This window comes from Lolium perenne, chromosome 4 (genome assembly GCF_019359855.2).
Source record: "Lolium perenne isolate Kyuss_39 chromosome 4, Kyuss_2.0, whole genome shotgun sequence".
In the NCBI taxonomy this organism is placed as follows: domain Eukaryota; kingdom Viridiplantae; phylum Streptophyta; class Magnoliopsida; order Poales; family Poaceae; genus Lolium; species Lolium perenne.
In genome coordinates this window covers 108,856,109-108,873,224 of record NC_067247.2, presented here as the reverse complement: position 1 = coordinate 108,873,224, position 17,116 = coordinate 108,856,109, and the positions used below count along the sequence as shown (strand labels likewise).

Here is a 17,116-nt window from a genome sequence, read left to right as displayed (position 1 = left end):
GAGAAGCAACCACACCGCATTGACCCGCGTGGAAAGTTAAACGGAGTGCTCGTCTACAGTAGTAATCGCTGACACGTCCAGATTTGATTGGATGAAATGTTATCATCAACAGTACCCAAATCAACAGTACCTAAATGTCTAAAATTTGAGCAAAGGGGGTCAGCCTTTATATATAGTATATACTAGGAAGTTTGCGGCGCGGCGCACGCCGCGCTCGTGTTGTCCGTGATGCGGTATTATTTTTTAAAAGGGTGGTTTTAAGGTTTAAGAGTGCGGGATTCCTTTTCAAAACAGCTGAAGAATATTAAAACTCGACCGTGCCCTTGCAATCAAGATCATTGGTTACAATTTTATAGAAATAATACAATATCTGGGTTGCTGAAATACCATGAAAGTGCCAGTGAAATAGGTGGCGTATGGTGGGGTGCTTTTGTTTCTAGATCATTGGTTAAATATTGTAGAAATAAAACAATATATGGATGCTAAGTACCGCAAAAGTGGCAGTGAAATAGGCGGCAGATGGTGAGTGCTTTTGTTTTCGGTGTTGCTACAAAAGCAAATGGTAGTATTTCTCCGGTCGAAAGAGACAACGGGTGATGGAGTAAATATATCTTTCTAATGTTACCGTAGAAGAAGACAACATTATTTTTCCCCGAGTAAAAGAGGGGCGAATGTTGGATTTTTTTGAATCATCGTTGAAGAGTTATGCAGGACTAAAGAAATATCGGTGGGGAATTACGATCCGGAACCACGGTTGAGGTGGAAGGTTCGTGTAAAAATTACTACCCTCGTGCGTCGTTGAAAAATGACTAACGGAAAAATATGCAGCCTTAAATAATTAATAGTAAGTAGTTAATGGCGTGTTTCATAGTTGACATTGGCAATGTTCGAGATGTCTGCAAAGCTATTGCCTTCCACAAAAATATAGGTAGTTGCCACCTCGCAAAAAAATACTACTGAAACTAAACTTGAGGTTGAAATTAACACGTTGTTGCACCATTGAGAAATTAGGTAATTAGCGATCTATTTCATAGTTGACACCTGAAAATTACTGTTCGTGCTTACTGTTCATGTTAAAAGATTGCATCGAGAAATTATTTTTGAGAAATTAGAGATACTTACCGCCTTGCAAATTATTACGAAATCTAACTATTTCAACCGACGATGTACTGTGAGAAATTACGATCAGAGTTTTTAAATATTGTTAGCGCGACAAATTATTACGAAAATCGACGATCTACTGCAAAAATTTACCATCAGATTCTTTAAAAAATAGTATGAAAAGTTTTTAAAAATCCAGAAAAGAAAAAAAAATCGATGCACTGTTCACTGCACTGTTCATGTCGCGTGAACAGTGCCCAAATCGTTGTGGGAGCAGCAAATCCCCTCAGCTTTTATATCGCTGTGGGAGCAGCAAATCCCCTCAGCTTTTATATATAGTATAATATAATATAATATATAATATAATATAATGCTTCCGATAAAAAAATGCAGACTGGAAAAATAGAGGATCCATCTAGTAGTCGATTCCCTAGCGGTACCCTTGGTTTTCCACCGGCAACTTGTACACGGCCCTCACCATCTGTTTAGAATGAAATCAGCTAGAAGGATTTACCCATCGCCCTTCTAACAGTAGAAGTTGTCCACGCGTCAAGATTCAATTGGATAAAATGCAACCGTGAACAGTGTCCAAATCCAAAGCTCTAAGATTTCAGCAAATGGGTTCAACTTTTATATATAGTATATATATATATATTCTGTATACTATGTGAAATCAATCAGCCTTAGCATCGCATATCAGCTCCCATATAAACAAGAATTACCAACGTTCTTTTCATTACCTTTGCATACAAGCTTAAATTCATACAAATAAGATTACGGTGACCCTTGAGGCCTTGAAATGCTACTCTACATCTGAGAAAGGGGGCGACAAGAAGTTCTCAACAAGACAATGACAAAAGTTCCAACAGAATTGTTTCTAATCGATCCACTTAGAAGTCGCATCAGTTCAAGTCCTCTGATGCATGCATCAACTGACGACAAACAATCCATGGATGAACTGCCAACCTAAATCTAGCATTAGTAGATTTGAGAGGTTAAATCAACTACAGCCTACATTGATAAACTACCACCCCTACTGCTACCAAGTTTCAATCGCGGTCTTCCTACTTATACACACCGTGCACAAAAGCAGCACGCTGAGCTAGTTCAGTCTGCGTCCAATATCAAAGCCACCTGAACAGACCAGAAGCTTTATCAACTTCCTCGGTTTCTTTGGAAGAGCTCGAGGAGCTCTCAATCGTCTCATCCTCCGATGCATCATCTCGCTCCACCCGCACCCGGTGAGCATTGTCAGCAGCCCATTGGGCAAACTCTGGCGTAGCTGTGTGTTTCATCAGTTCGTTTCTGGTCGATTCCTCAGTGAAATCCTTCCATTCTCTCTTCGAATATTTCCGTGGTTCGATATTGTGGAAGGTGGAGTAGTAGTCTTCATCTTGATTGGGTGCTACCCTCCTTGTAAGTGTTGAGGGGGGCGGACCTGCAAATATAACAGGTAGCTACTTGTCAAATGCTTCAATGTGTCAAAGTTGATGGGTTTTATAGGTCTGAGTTAATCATGACTGTAAGAGCATCCTTAGTTTGTAGTACGGAGTACCAAAAATAAGCAGACATCAACATAAAAATATGTTGAGGTTCTTTATGACAGTTCCAGTTTCCCATAAGAGGGACAGTACATGGACTCCCAGTTGTACACAGATAATAAAACTGTTTTTACCTCCATTGGCTAAATTGTTCCAACCATACTGTGTGGCTGAACTGGTTGATGTGACTCTTCCAATACCTGCCCTGGATGATGGACTTAAGAACTGGACCTGGCGGCTGTTGGGTGATACTTGAGTAAACCTTGGAGGAGAAGAAATCATTGATTGCTTTTGCTTCCTGCGGTAGAATCAACATATTCAGGGCTTCAAAGTAAGTTCGCAACATCAACATTAATTAACTCGGGACTTACCATGTCATTGGCTTGCGGACTCTGTTTGCTGTCAATACAGAGCAAATCCACCAGCAAGCAGCAAGAGCAGCCGATGCTAGAATAGGATCGAGTGTGCTCTACAAGATAATGTCATATATGAATTTCCAAAAACAGCTAAATCTGATGTAGGCAGTAACCGAGATTCAGAGTCCTCACAGATGCATGAGAAGAATACTAAGTGTTCGAAAAGAAGCACACCTGTGTAATAAAGAATATTGCAACAACACGCATAGCCCACTTCACAAACTGTGCTATCCCAGCATCAACGCTCCCGTCTTTCGAAATGATAAATCTCCTCACCATCCAATAGCCAAAACCAGCTCCAGTCAAGACAACTGCTACCACCAGGAAGATGGACACCTGTAATTCATGATCAATGAATTTTGCTATTTGAAGAGCTTGTAGATTATCCAAAGTAATGATAAATGAGTATTATTGCTAGACAAGATAAAATGGCATGAACCATTTCTGAAAGCAGAAATATTTGGGAAGTCAGCAGATTGCGCAAATAAAATAATATCATGCGAAAGGGCGAACAAAAAACTAGGCTAAAGTATATTCAAGGAATTAGGTCAGTATCATTGCAAATATGGGTATTTAGGACAAATGCAATACCACCACATGTCTTCCTCGCGCTCAATGGTACTTTAACAATTATGCATTTCTGTGAGGTATTGAGCTAATTAATTCTTCGATGTAGCATGTGGCTTCAAGCCCATGTGGCCTTGTACATATAATTTTGTGTAATTATCCCTTTTTGATTAATATCTAACAGTAGGAGTCCTACTGTTTTCCGGGTCAAAAAATAATTAATTCTTCGATCAACAACTCTGATGATTGATACATGGATGAATTACTTACAGGGTTGTGCATCTCCTCGCTCAAGCCAAAGTTTTCCAGAATAGAGGCAACCAATGTGGAGAAATAGTGTACGGCGTAGGAGCCAACACCTAACTAAATATTGGGAAAGGAATGGACAGATGTCATGAATTAGGGAGAATAGTCAAAGAGAAATATTTATGGTGTAATAAAATGTTAATGAAAATGTTGAGGATATGCAGAACTTACCACAGATCCATAAATTGTAAGGTATAATACACTTTTTTTGCCCATTGGTAGCAATTTCATTCCCTATAACAAGAACTAGGTCAGTATATAAGGGAACCAATTTTCCATCAGCAAATAACAGAAACCTGGTCGCAAATGACTGTTCTTTATCAGCAATTATAGAGTGTCAGACTGATAACTTGTCACCATCAAGGTGTATTGAGCAAACATTACCAAATTTAGGGAATGGAGAGTTTTGATTACTGTAACATCATATTATATGAGCACTAGAATAGTTATCTACTTATCTAGAAGAGTAGAGAACAGACAGAGATGAACCTAAACAAAAAATAATTCCCTCATCAGACATGCCCGTGATTCCCTCAACCAGCAAAATCAGTACTGATTTCAAGAAAATGGTCATTTAAATGTACTGAAGTAAACAAAGTTCAATGCTGGTGGGTCAATCAGACCTCTGACTGAGATTACGGTATTCTTATGCTTGCGCTGATCCACTTTACAATATTACATAGGGATCTTACAAGACGCTGGTCCATTTGTTCACTACATGATGCTACAAGGAGCTACAAAGTTTAATAGAGTATTTGCACAAAAGAACTTCAATACTATCACAGTAAGATCGGTAAAATGCTATTGAATCAACTTAGTACTATGTTGAATCACCATAAAAAATAATGTTTAACAAAAAAAAGTTACTGGGCTTAACTATCTTACTTAAATAAGTGAACTGAAGTCTCTAGGTTTAATAATAAAATAAATGTTAGCATTAACACTTTACACTTTGCAAGGATCCTTAAGGGGAAATGGTGCAAACTTTAGACTTGATTTACTCTACTTGAAACTACCATAAACAGCAAATTCAGTTTAAGCTGCATCCAGAGAGCTTAGTGGTACTCCAAATTTTTGAGCATCGAACAATTAGTGAACTTGTGAGAACGCCTTAGAAAATAGGTTGTCTTGATAGAATGCATTAATTTCATTTCACTTTTTTAATAATGAATCTTTATGAAGAGAATCATATTCGAGTAACTAAAGTAATACCTGGAAAAGGACAATCAGCACCACAAGTAGGATTCCAAGAGCCATAGAGCTGCTATAGTAAAAAGGTGCCCATTTACTAACAATGGGTGATATGAATAGCAGAACAAATCCAATAGCAAGGCAAGCTAAACGCCATTTCTGAAGCTCTGCAAAATTATATTGCACGGAATGACAACAAATTGATTGAGACAAAAAGGCAGATACAGATGCTCTTAGATAGTATATGTGACCAGCAAGAAAGAATCATTTCAGGAAAAAATATCCTTACCTTCCTGAATGGAAAGGCTGAAGGCAGTAGATTTCTTATCAGCCAGCTTCACGTCAACGTATTTGCTACCATATGGTGACTTGACAGCATTCCACATGCCATCTTGCAAAACTTGCCAGTCACCTGTCTCGCATTCGCACAAACCCATAGAAACATTCCTGCAAACGAAAATTGCTTCAGTTTTCTGCATAGCAAAGATGCGTACATTTCACATATTAGACAATACAAGACTTACCTATGAAAGCAGATACCAATTTTCCAGTGCAACTTTACTGGCATTGAATGAGAAACATTGAGTCCAACATGTATTTGGTTTGCATAGCTTTGAAGCTGCCACCTTGGTATTCCAGATATGCGGATTCGCTCACAAAATTTCCCACCGATGGATGAGAGAGCAAATGTCAACTCTGGATGCTCCAAACTAACATCTACAGTGATAACTAATTAGGTCAATATCAGCGCATGTAAAATACTAAAATAGTGCAATAAATGTGCTGAAGTATAACAAGAATATTTAGAAACCATCCTTCAGGTGTTCAGCTAGAGGGGGGTTAAAAGGAAGGGGACTGCAGGCATATGTGTAAGTAAACCTTAGCACAAATACATATCACTGCACATAGGGATGAAATTAGTATCCCTCCTTGAATCAACCATACTTGAGAAACTAGCCAAGCCAACGCAAGGGCAGCACTAACATTGTAACACCCCAACTGAGTCCAGAGCACAAGCTCTGAAGGCATATTGCTGAATATCCTCGCCCAAAAAGAAGGCGCAACTTCTCCTACAATACTACTGATAAATAAAAACATGCTTAAACCATATTCGAAAACTAAGCCCCGCCAGAGTTCCTAACACTGTAACCATCCTTCAGGTGTTCAGCTAGAGGGGGGTTAAAAGGAAGGACTAGAGGCGTATGTGTAAGTAAACCTTAGCACACATTATACACATACATATCACTGCACATAGGGATGAAATTAGTATCCCTCCTTGAATCAACCATACTTGAGAAACTAGCCAAGCCAACGCAAGGGCAGCACTAACATTGTAACCTACAGCGGCATTTGCGATACTGGAAGAAGAACGAAATCAACCAACCCCTCCGCACCCCAACTGAGTCCAGAGCACAAACCCTGAAGGCCATATTACTGAATATCCTCGCCCAAAAAGAAGGCGCGACTTCTCAAGTACAATTACTACTGAAAAATAAAAACACCCTAACACCATATACGGAAAACTAAGCCCCAGCCAGAGCTCCTAACGCAGGACCGCGGAAAACCCCTAAACCCTAGAGGGAGCCCGCAATCCTCACGCAGCAGGAGCTCTAAATCGGAGCACGGCGAGCGGTCGCGGAACGAGTTTGGTTCGGGGTAGCACGGACCTTTGAGGGGGCGCTCGGACGTGGCGGCCTCGTAGGCGGCGGCGTCGTCGCCGGAGGAGAGGATGAGGAGCGCGGCGAGGGAGAAGAAAACGAGGAGCCCTGGGACCGTGCGCCGGGACGGCGACTGGGTGGAGGCGGCGGGGCGCGCGGCGTCCCCTGAGGTGGACCAGGTGGTGGTGGTGGCCGCCCCCGGCACGGCAGCCGCGGCGGCGGCGGCGGCGGCGGGGGCCATCTCCCGCGGCGGCGCTTTGGATGTGGAAGCGCAGGCGGGCGGGCGGGCTGCGTGCAGCTCTTGGCTTCGAGTTTAGGAAACCCGCTTCGTTTGTCGGGGGAAAGCGTGTGTACTGGACAGAGACATTGGTTTTTTCTCTGCTGAATTTATTACACGGCCCACTTCAACAGCCAAGTAGTATTTGAAAAAAGAATTATTGTTTGACCGTTGAAATTCAAACTTGCGCATGCTCCGAAAATACAAACAGCTTGAGGACCACTGAATCACATACAGTAGTAGTATTTCAAAGATTTGATGAACTCTTCAAACTGGACCAACACCACGAAAACAACAAAGAATGTTTTGCTAAAATACCGGCGGGGCGGCCACCAAACGCAACACGAATAGTTCAGCGAAAACGTACGGAATTTGCAAGCCCTATGAACTGAGACGGAGGACGAGGTAATTCGCGATAGACTAGAGGTGGCACCAATCAACGAGAGGCTAGTCCACCACCGACTAAGGTGGTTTGGTAGGTTACTGTTGCAAATTCCTATGTTTTTCTCTTCCCTGAAAATTCACTGTCCAAGCTATGACGATCACTGTTAACTTGCTAACAATAATAGCAAACTGCAATCATTCGAGATATACCCACGGTCACGAAAGGCATTTTATATTTCCACTTCTCGCCCGACAACATCCAACTCCAGACATGCTACGGCATTTTTTTCGAGAATAGGCGTACCTTATTTTCTCCCGTATGCAATGTACTACTAAGAAACAGTACAAACATACTGAACTTTCCAACTGAGAAATACCGAGTTAACACGGATCACTACTACTCCCTCCATCCCACCAAAAGTGTAACAACTTTGACACTTTTGGTGGGACGGTGGGAGTACAAAAGAAAGTACGAACCCCACTACAAAAGCTCCAGATGGATTTCCCACTGGATGAACTGCAGGGCGCCTTCTTAGCAGAGCCTGCTGCAGAGGTTCAAGAACCAGGAACACTCAGAACATTTCCAACCTGGACACAAGTGTCATTCACGGTATGGAAGGTCAAGGTTCACCGGAAGTTGCCTTTGTGGAACATCACGATGACTTCATGTGTCAGATTATAACATCAGTGCCTTATATCAGACTTGTTGCCACCATTTGATACGTTTCCAGCTCCACAGGGACCATGTCCATAAAGGCTAGTGCACATCCAAGATCCAACTTATCAGTCTGCACCAAATCAAATTGAACTGCTCCACAATAATCAGACTGTAAGGAAGAATACTGTTAATGAAGTGGTACTGGTTTTGAGATACTAGTAAAGAACTGACAAGATAGATGAACCTCCAAATCCTACTAAAAAAGTTCTCATTCATCAGAGCAGTCATACAAACAATTTCAGACATGCATGTGCTCATCAAGCTCCGTCTAAGAATACGGTCAGAATCAACAATATAAGTAGGAGTAGTATTATCGCTGCAGAACTAGTTACTAAAGGTCAGAACATGAACCGGTCCACGCACCTTACGATGAATAAGGTGCTGCCTGGATTTCCTTCCAAAACCCAGTAGTGCCTGGAATTCATGAACTCATTCTGTATCAAAAGTTATTTGGTTTTTTTGCAATAACATCAGCACCTCGATAATATATCAGGGAAACAATGGCGCACACATGATTTGAATGAACCTGCACCTCATCTGCAGAAAAAAACGGTATCCATCATCTGCAAGAGGCACATACACGGTAAGTTGTCGTCACACCTTCACATAGATATCTGTAAACCATCTAATCACAATTAGTATAGCTTCAATAGGGACTGAGTATTTTCCAAATTTCCAGTTGACCAAAAACTAAATTGTACCTCAATTTCGGGTCATATTCAGACACATAATTGTACATCACCGTCTCAGTCACAGATGTCCTGCACATCGGAACCTATGCACAGTTCTAAGAAAGAACAATGCAGCTAAGACCAGGCATGAAGCATATGCAGATCAAACAGTATCAAAGATCCATTATAGTTTGACCATTGCAAATAGATAGATAAATCACGGGAATAATTAGTATGACCGTTGAAATTCAAGGCTGCACGTATTCCAAAGATACAAACAGCTCGAATGCCACTAGATCACATAATTTTCACAAAGAAGTTACAACTTCTCAGTCGACATTCATAGTTCTTAGATGATGATCTTCTCATCCCTACTTATTTAAATCCAAATATTTCAATCAGATGGTTCTTACTGTCGACTTGTAGTTATCTCGTGGTCGACTAAGATATAGCAAAAACCGTTTAAGAAATGATAAAAACCCTTCAAACTCAGACAACATCATGAAAACACAGAACAATTTTGCTTAATTGTCTTTCTTTTCATGAAAGCACAGCGCAAAAAATTAACGGCTAAGACGATCCCTGATCAGCAGTCAACTGTCATATATACACTTCTGTAAATGGACATACTTTCACTTATATCACATCACAGAACAGTTTCATTTCAAACAACAAGGCAGGACTAGTACGCAATCTGTTATTTGGACCAATCCATGGAATCTAGCCAGATGAGTCACCGTGAGGTCTTCCGCCTTTCACTTTTATTCGCACAGAGTTCCCTTATCTTGGAGGAGTTCTCGCTGGGTCGCTTGCTTCTCTTCCATTTGGTGTCCTTATACTCCTTGAATTTGGCCCGCTGCATAAACCAACTTGAATAATCCATATCTTCATCGCATTCAACAAAATCCACAAGATCATCCCACTCTGAAGAGTTCTGTTTGTATCCTGGAATGAGCTCGAAAATGGCTCTTCCGTCTCGAGATTTACACCTCTGAGGGGCGCCCAAACTGCTGTCACCTCCAACACGAAGTTTACGTAAATTGTTGAACTGAGAAGCTATTGACTTTCTGGGGACAGAAACCTTCAAACTGTCCTCTTGGTGAATGGAAGGAGTTGCAGAATCTTTTGAAGCAATAAGAAACTGAAATGCACTCAGACTTCTCTCTTGATCAATCACAAGATTCATGGTCATCATCAGCATGATAATGCAACCTTTCCACAAAAAACCAAACCTCATTCTCAAACAAAAGACTAACAGACTAGCAAAATGAAAAAGCATCAACACCAAGGGCATTTCCCTGTCAACAGGCTTGTCAAACCTGGCAAACAAGTCATCTCTATGAAGTCCATTAGCTTCATATTGCCCAAGCAAGCGGATGGTTTCTATGCAAAGCGCGGTAAATTTCTCACGTTGCATGCCATCTTCAACCCTCATTTTCCTAAGACAGTTAAGAATCTCTAGAAAAGAAGAACCCATTAGCCTAAGTACAGCAGCGAGGTAGATCACCTCCTCTGAAACTTTAGCATCCAATCCATGTGTCTCCTTCTGCTTAGCACAACCAAGGCTATTTAACACTATTCTCTTGACAATAATGACAGCTTCCTGCCTCAGTTGTTCAGGAAACATATGCTGGCTCTCTTCAATGAAGCTCACACAAATATCAAATGCATCCGTCTCTTTGAGGTGTAGGCCATCATCAGAGTGCGCCTTGCAGCAAGAAAGCAGCCTATCGATCTGACAGTTTAGTTTCTGATTAGTCGCGTCTGGGATGAAAGAGTTAGGAGGTCTCGTGTTGGCCCAGTAACTGAACGGGGTTTTCATGGCATTATTTCTGTCGAAAACACCCAATGATGGCAAGCATATCAAATAAGCACTCATGGTATGCTGAAACACTTGCAAATGCAGGTCCAGATCCCCATTGGCAACACATCTGGCCGCAAGCAATACAAAATGAGCTTGTGCAATGACAGGCATAGAGAACGAATAGCTCCTTCGGACTAGGGAAAGAGCTGTAGCCAAGCCAAGTTCTGGGATGCGCTGCGTTGCCTTCTCTGACCAATCGAGTGCGGCCAAAAACTGCTCAGATCCCACCTCATCTTGCAAAGATGAAATGAAATGGTGGGACATGAGCTCCAGTTTGATTCGGAACTCACACTGGCATGTTTTAGAGATCCTCGACCCTTTCTGTGTGGCATCATCATCGAGCATGGTGTAACTCCCCCTCAGCTGGTTGACATCCACAAGATTCTCAAATAACACCTGCAATACATAGCCGAATGCCTAATCAAATTTCTGAAATCAACTTCCCCCTTCTTCATGGAAAAAATGATGGCAAGCAACAATCTTTATTGGCCCATCTAAAAGTTTCAGCAAACTCGTCCCTGGAAATTGCAGATTTTTCTTTTGGAAGAGGACATTGCAGCTTAATTGCGCCTAGGAAGGAACTAAGGATGCGTGTGGGCAGGCAGGGTACCTCGAGGGCCGGGAGAAGGAAGGGGCCGGGGTCGCGGGAGAGGACGCTGTGGATGAAGGAGCGGAGATGGTCGGCGCATCTGGTGGCTAGGTCGAGGTCGGCGTGGTCCAGGCGGCGCAGCAACTGGAAGCAGCAGCTGAGGAGTCGCGGGAGATCGGCGGTAGGAGCAGAGGACGCGCTGAGCCCGTACTGAGAGAGCTTCGCGAAGGCGAGCAGCGCCAGGCGGCGGGCGCCCTCCAGCTCAACGGCGTCGGACATCGCCGGCGGAGCGGTAAACCCTAGGATTTGTGCTGCCGATGGATGGGACAGAAAAGCGGGGACCTTTTTTTGCTTCAAATTTTTCAGCGCTGGGTGCAGCGAGTATTGAGGAGGAGCGGGGAGGGGTGAGTTTTTTTTCATTTTTTTTTTTTCAGATTGTGGTGAGTTTTGTTAGATGAGTAATGCATTGAGTTTGTTGGTTCACATTCCGGCTCATTTTTACCACCCTGCCCCAGAATATTTTTTTTTTTGACAATCAATACCACATATATTCATAGTAACAAATAGTACATGGTAGAGATACATGAACTGACTCCAACGATTACAAAATAAAGTCTAAAAGATAGTAACAAATCTTCGAGGTCTTCAATTTCTTTCTTCTTCCAGAACACAATCTTGTACTCTTGTGAAGGCAGCCAAAGATACATAACGAACCATAGACCTGTAGATACCGACGAAAGTTCTCCCATAATTTTTTGAGCCGCAATGCCAAGACTGCGTGCACGCACGCAACCATTAAAGCAGTCATACAACATCGGCAAGAGTACCAACACCAGTATATCAGGGAATAATAACCAACTAGCTTTGTCGTCGTCGATGGAGAGCCGAGAGTACGAATCACCATTGTCGAGGACGTAGCAGCCGGGACAAAAACTGCGAGGATAATCCTCCTCGCGGCAACAATGACAAAAGATCCAAAATCGATCTGGCGAAGCAAGATCCGAAGACCCATACCTAGAAAATTGTGATTGTTCAACACCACCATTGACGCCGGGAAGAAGATCTCGTCGCCGAACGAAAGTCCGAAGATCACTTATTGCATACGATGCCATCTCCATTGAGGGGAAACCAACAAGAAGGCGGCTACCAAAATCCTAACATAATCTAATGAAAACAATACTTTTATTCAAAACTCCACGCATAGATCGGGTTCCCCACTCCTCCTGACGCCGGCGAAGCCGACCGGAGGAGGGGGAACCAATCTATGGAGGAGGATGAACTGGAGGCGGCTAGGGTTAGGGCGGCGGCTGAGAGGAGAGACCACGGGAGGAAAGTCCTTTTCCTTTCCTGCCCCAGAATATTAAGGATACTAGAGTTGGCCAGTTGTGTTTCCCATTTGGCCTATCTTGTTTTCGATGTCAGGATGACTTGTCTGCGCGAGGTGCGACCTGATCGACCCAGGGTTGGGCGGTTGGTTGATCTGAGGTGGGTCATACTCCGTATTTTTTGACAATCAATGCCACATTTATTCATATTCATAGTAATAAATAGTACATGGTAGAGAGACACAACTTGTCTCCAACGGTAACATAATAAAATCTAAAATATACTAATAAATCTTCGAGATCTTCAAAATCTTTTTTCTTCAAGGACAAAGTCTTGTATTCTCCTAAAGGCAACCAAAGATAGATAACAAACCATAAACCCGTAAATACATACGAAGATTCTCCCATAATTTAATTTGAACCGAAATGCCTCAAAGTAGCCTCTGCTCTAATCCTTGGATCATTGTCTTTATTTGAAGCTTTGATGGTTGTTCCCTTCATGAAAATTGTGATCCTTCACGTGCTTGGACAAGCGGGTGACTTAATTTAAAACGATGATTTTCCGAGCTGAAGGAATTTTAATGTAGAGACACTATTGTTTGCCCATCAAGAACGAAAAAAGGAACGCTTAGTGCAAGCTTCAGCAATGAAGTTGCCAATTTTTGCAATGATTTCATTTTTCATTAATGCAGATTGTAACTTTTGTTTTTCTCTTACATTAAAATGTTTTGCATTGTTTTTTAAATACATAAATGCATATCGGTTATCAAATGCCACATTATACCACGTCCAGAAGTATTCAGGTCTGGTGGTCTACTACACACACTTGCAAAGCACGCCATATGTTAGTCGAGTGCTCCTAGCTCATCTACCTACATCTACATGGGTCAAATAATGTGTGCCCTTTTCTATTTTGCAGTCAGTGGGTTCCTCCAGCTTGAGGTCTCGCATGAAGGAAGTGTTTTGTGCAGACTACATTTCTCCTTCAGCTCGATAAGATTCTGAACCTTCACTGAATAGTCTACGGAAAAGTACCTTCGATGCTCCTTGCATTTTAAGAACTCCTGATGCCTCACATACCTATGTTGATCTATCTCGAACGAAAGCACTGGAATCTCGAGCATTTGTCTTCTCTCAAGAGAAATTTTAGTTACGAGTTAGTAGTGTGTACGTGCTTCACTCTAAGTTGTACAACTTGAAGTGGGTGAGCAAGTGCGGAGTTTGCAGCTCTTTTTATAGGCACGTCTTCTGCATGGAAACATAGCGACCAAAATACGTTCGGTAGATGGGCACTAAATACAACTGGTATGTCGGATCTGACCCTACTCAAAAACACTTGAGTGGGTTATTTCTTGAACCTACCGCTTCTTGCGAACAAGCATGTCAATTGATCTTACCTGTCACAAATCAAGTTCAATGGAAAATAATTATGCTTGAACTTGAACATGCTATAATATCTACACATTTTGGCATGGTACACTTGTTCCTTCATCACATAAAAAGTGTGTGTTTGCTCGAGTGCTTCTATACATACCCAAGTGTAAGCATACTTGGCATTTTGTTGATTATGAACACATACATGGATTAGTCGCACAATTTTACATTGTTTATTTTCTTAGAAACTCAATACTTTATTTGTGCATGAATTGGCTGACTTTTATGCGTCCACTACAATGGGTACTATAGGAACGAATTTATCGACACAATAAATTGTTGCATTGTTGCATCTTATTGCCGCCGATTTTAGTTTCCTCCCGAGAATAATATGTAGCACAACGAATAGCAAGAACTTCAAATTTCGTTGAGATATAGTCTTCTATTGCACAAAAAGTAATAATGTAGCTATAATTTTGTCGTATTGTAACGACATAGTGCAGTAGAGTCTCAAATTGCAACAAAAAAAATGTCGTGGTGATATTTTATAAATATTGCTGCGAATTTTTATTGTTGTATTAAGTGGGAGTTTTGTTCTAATAGGCCTTTCTCTTGCAATGGAAAATCTATGTCATGGTAAAAACATGGTACTTTTGCAACAAATTATGGATGGAAACTTCCTCAAGTCTCAAAATTCTGATTATACTTCCATATGTCTACTTCACAATATCAAAACAACCAAGCATAGTAGTGTTGTGTAGTTCAGAGTACAATCCTACCACGAGGGTGGCTAACAGACTAATATGGTTAAACTTGTCTAACATATATATATATGGGTATGGCAAAGTGTGGCAACCCTAGTATACTAGCATATGTATCCGGTAACGCAAGCAACATCATGTTGGTAAGGTATTGCTAGTGCATGGCACGATCCTTAGAGCATCTCCAGCCGTTGGGGCTACCAGGGCCGAAATCCAGCGCTATTTAGCGTTGGATTGGACGAAAGTTTGACTCGGGGAGCACCGAAGTTTCTCCCTGGTAGACACGCGGGGTTCGGCGATTTTTAGAGAAAAACGTCTCTGGATGTCTGCATAATTCAGCGAATTTGACCAGTTTTGCCAATATTTGGCTTATTTTTATAAATAAACGTTACAGTTCAACATAACAAGACAAGTTTTCAAACAAATCAAATGGAAACTAGTTGGTGTTGCCTCGAAGCGTCCATATGTGCTCCACCAGATCATCCTGCAGCTGTTGATGCATTTTGGAGTCTCGAATCTCCTGACGCATAGCGATGAACGCATCCCACGATGCCGGCACCTGGTGGTTAGGCTGTGCAAGAGGACCCTCTCTGTCATATGGTGCAGCTTGTTCACTCACCGGATGCTTCCGCTCATCCTCGATAATCATGTTGTGTAAGCACACACAACAGTTCATCACCTCCAACATCTGATCTTTGGACCAAGTCAAAGCGGGAACCGGACTACAACAAATCTCTGCTGGAGGACACCAAATGCACGCTCGACGTCCTTTTGGCAACCTTCTTGTATCTTGACAAACTCCACCTCCTTCGGGACGACGGCGCCTGAGATAGTCTTCACAAATGTTGTCCACTTTGGATAGATGCCGTATGCAAGATAGTATCCCTTGTTGTACTGCCGGGCATTGATCACAGAGTTAACCGGGGGAGCATGACCCTCAACAAGCTTGGAGAAGATTGGCGAGCACTGCAAGACGTTGATGTCGTTGTTGGATCCCGGCATACCAAAGAAGGAGTGTCAAATCCAGAGATCATGGGTAGCCACTGCCTCAAGTATCACAGTGCAGCCTTTTTTGTGACCCTTCTACATTCCATGTCAGACAAACGGACAGTTCTTCCATTTTCAATGCATGCAGTCAATGCTTCCAAGCATCCCTGGAAATCCTCGAGCTTCATTGACAGTGAGGATCTTAGCAGTTTCTTCGATAGTCGGTGATCTCAAGTAGATGTCCCCGAACACTGCTATCACCGCCCTGCAGAACCGGTAGAAACAATCAAGGGCGGTGGACTCCGCCATCCGAAGATAGTCATCGGTAGAATCACCAGGAGCTTCATATGCCACTGTGCACTTTTGGAGGGCGGAAAACCCTGCCATGCCGGTGCAATCCAACTTGCATCTGAAATTGGAGTCGTACTCTCGAAGGGCATACACAATTTTTAGGAAGAGCTTCCGGCTCATCCTGAAACGACACCTAAAAATAGCCTCACCGTGCGATGGATCGTCGGCGAAGTAGTCGGCGTAGAGCATGCAGTAGCCCTCTATTCGCTGCCTCGGCTTGCACTTTCGGCGACCTGGTGCCGACCCACCACGGCGACCAATGGCCGACTCGGCGTACAAGCCGGACAAGCAAGCTAGAATTAGCAGGTGCTCCTCGTCTTGGGCGGCGGCTGTCGTTTCTTCTTCAAGAAGCTGGGCGAACATCTGCTCCTCCTCCTCGTTGGAGTCCATGTTCGGCTAAGCAATTGGACGAACACCTGTCGGGTGTGTCGACGAGGAGCGACGCGAGGGAGCTGCCCGGCGGCGGAAAATTGGCAGAGGGCACGACGGGCGACGGAATATAGGCTGCTGGGTGGAGGAACGACGGAGTTGAGGCTACCGGCCGACGAATTGGCGAGGGGTGGTACCGGCAGCGACAGAGCAACGGGAGGGGAGGAGAGATTTGCGTGGACAAAGTGGTGGGGTTCGTCTGTTCTCACACCGACAGAGCGGGCCCGTCCCCGCTTTTCTCTCGTCCGGAGTCCCCGAGCGCACCTCGGGGGGCCGGGGATGGCCTGAGCTCTCCGGACGGATGAAATGCCTAATCCGGATGAAAACGAGAAGTCTGGGGCGCGACTGGGCCATTTTCGTCCATTCGGATGAAAAAAAGGTGTTCTAGGCGCCTTGTCGGGGAGACGGCTGGAGATGCTCTTACATACCCCGTCCATGAAAATTGCTATGCTATTCTCTTGATAATATGAACAAACAAGAACGTCCCACAATATAAGTCATTTTAGTAAACTAAAATAGTTTTCTAAAACATCTTTTATTATAGAACGGGATGATATATATGATCATATTTTCGGGATCATAGGTAAGAAGAACATGGGGAACCGG

General features: G+C 42.9%; 2 protein-coding genes across 2 annotated transcripts; both read right to left on the bottom strand.

Moving 5' to 3' along the window:
* Positions 1-1,809: 1,809 nt before the first annotated feature.
* On the bottom strand, positions 1,810-7,114 carry LOC127293621 (uncharacterized). Its single transcript, XM_051323261.2, has 10 exons — positions 6,790-7,114; positions 5,647-5,839; positions 5,412-5,569; positions 5,144-5,289; positions 4,103-4,165; positions 3,896-3,988; positions 3,233-3,394; positions 3,014-3,111; positions 2,777-2,940; positions 1,810-2,539 (listed from the first exon to the last, which is right to left on the bottom strand). The coding sequence occupies exons 1-10, from the start codon at positions 7,019-7,021 to the stop codon at positions 2,226-2,228; spliced, it is 1,623 nt and encodes a 540-aa protein (XP_051179221.1). The 5' UTR covers positions 7,022-7,114; the 3' UTR covers positions 1,810-2,225.
* Positions 7,115-9,332: 2,218 nt separating this feature from the next.
* On the bottom strand, positions 9,333-11,666 carry LOC127293619 (uncharacterized). The gene is made up of 2 exons (XM_051323259.1): positions 11,305-11,666; positions 9,333-11,090 (listed from the first exon to the last, which is right to left on the bottom strand). Exons 1-2 carry the CDS (start codon positions 11,560-11,562, stop codon positions 9,564-9,566), a joined length of 1,785 nt encoding a protein of 594 aa, XP_051179219.1. The 5' UTR covers positions 11,563-11,666; the 3' UTR covers positions 9,333-9,563.
* Between the last annotated feature and the right edge of the window lie 5,450 nt (positions 11,667-17,116).

Coding starts and splice junctions, on each gene's coding strand:
- LOC127293619 (XM_051323259.1), bottom strand. CDS start 11,562: ATGTCCGACGCCGTTGAGCTGGAGGGCGCCCGCCGCCTGGCGCTGCTC. Junction 11,091..11,304: donor TCCTTCTCCCGGCCCTCGAG/GTACCCTGCCTG, acceptor TATGTATTGCAG/GTGTTATTTGAGAATCTTGT.
- LOC127293621 (XM_051323261.2), bottom strand. CDS start 7,021: ATGGCCCCCGCCGCCGCCGCCGCCGCCGCGGCTGCCGTGCCGGGGGCG. Junction 5,840..6,789: donor GTCCGAGCGCCCCCTCAAAG/GTCCGTGCTACC, acceptor TTATCACTGTAG/ATGTTAGTTTGGAGCATCCA. Junction 2,941..3,013: donor GTCCGCAAGCCAATGACATG/GTAAGTCCCGAG, acceptor ATTCTACCGCAG/GAAGCAAAAGCAATCAATGA.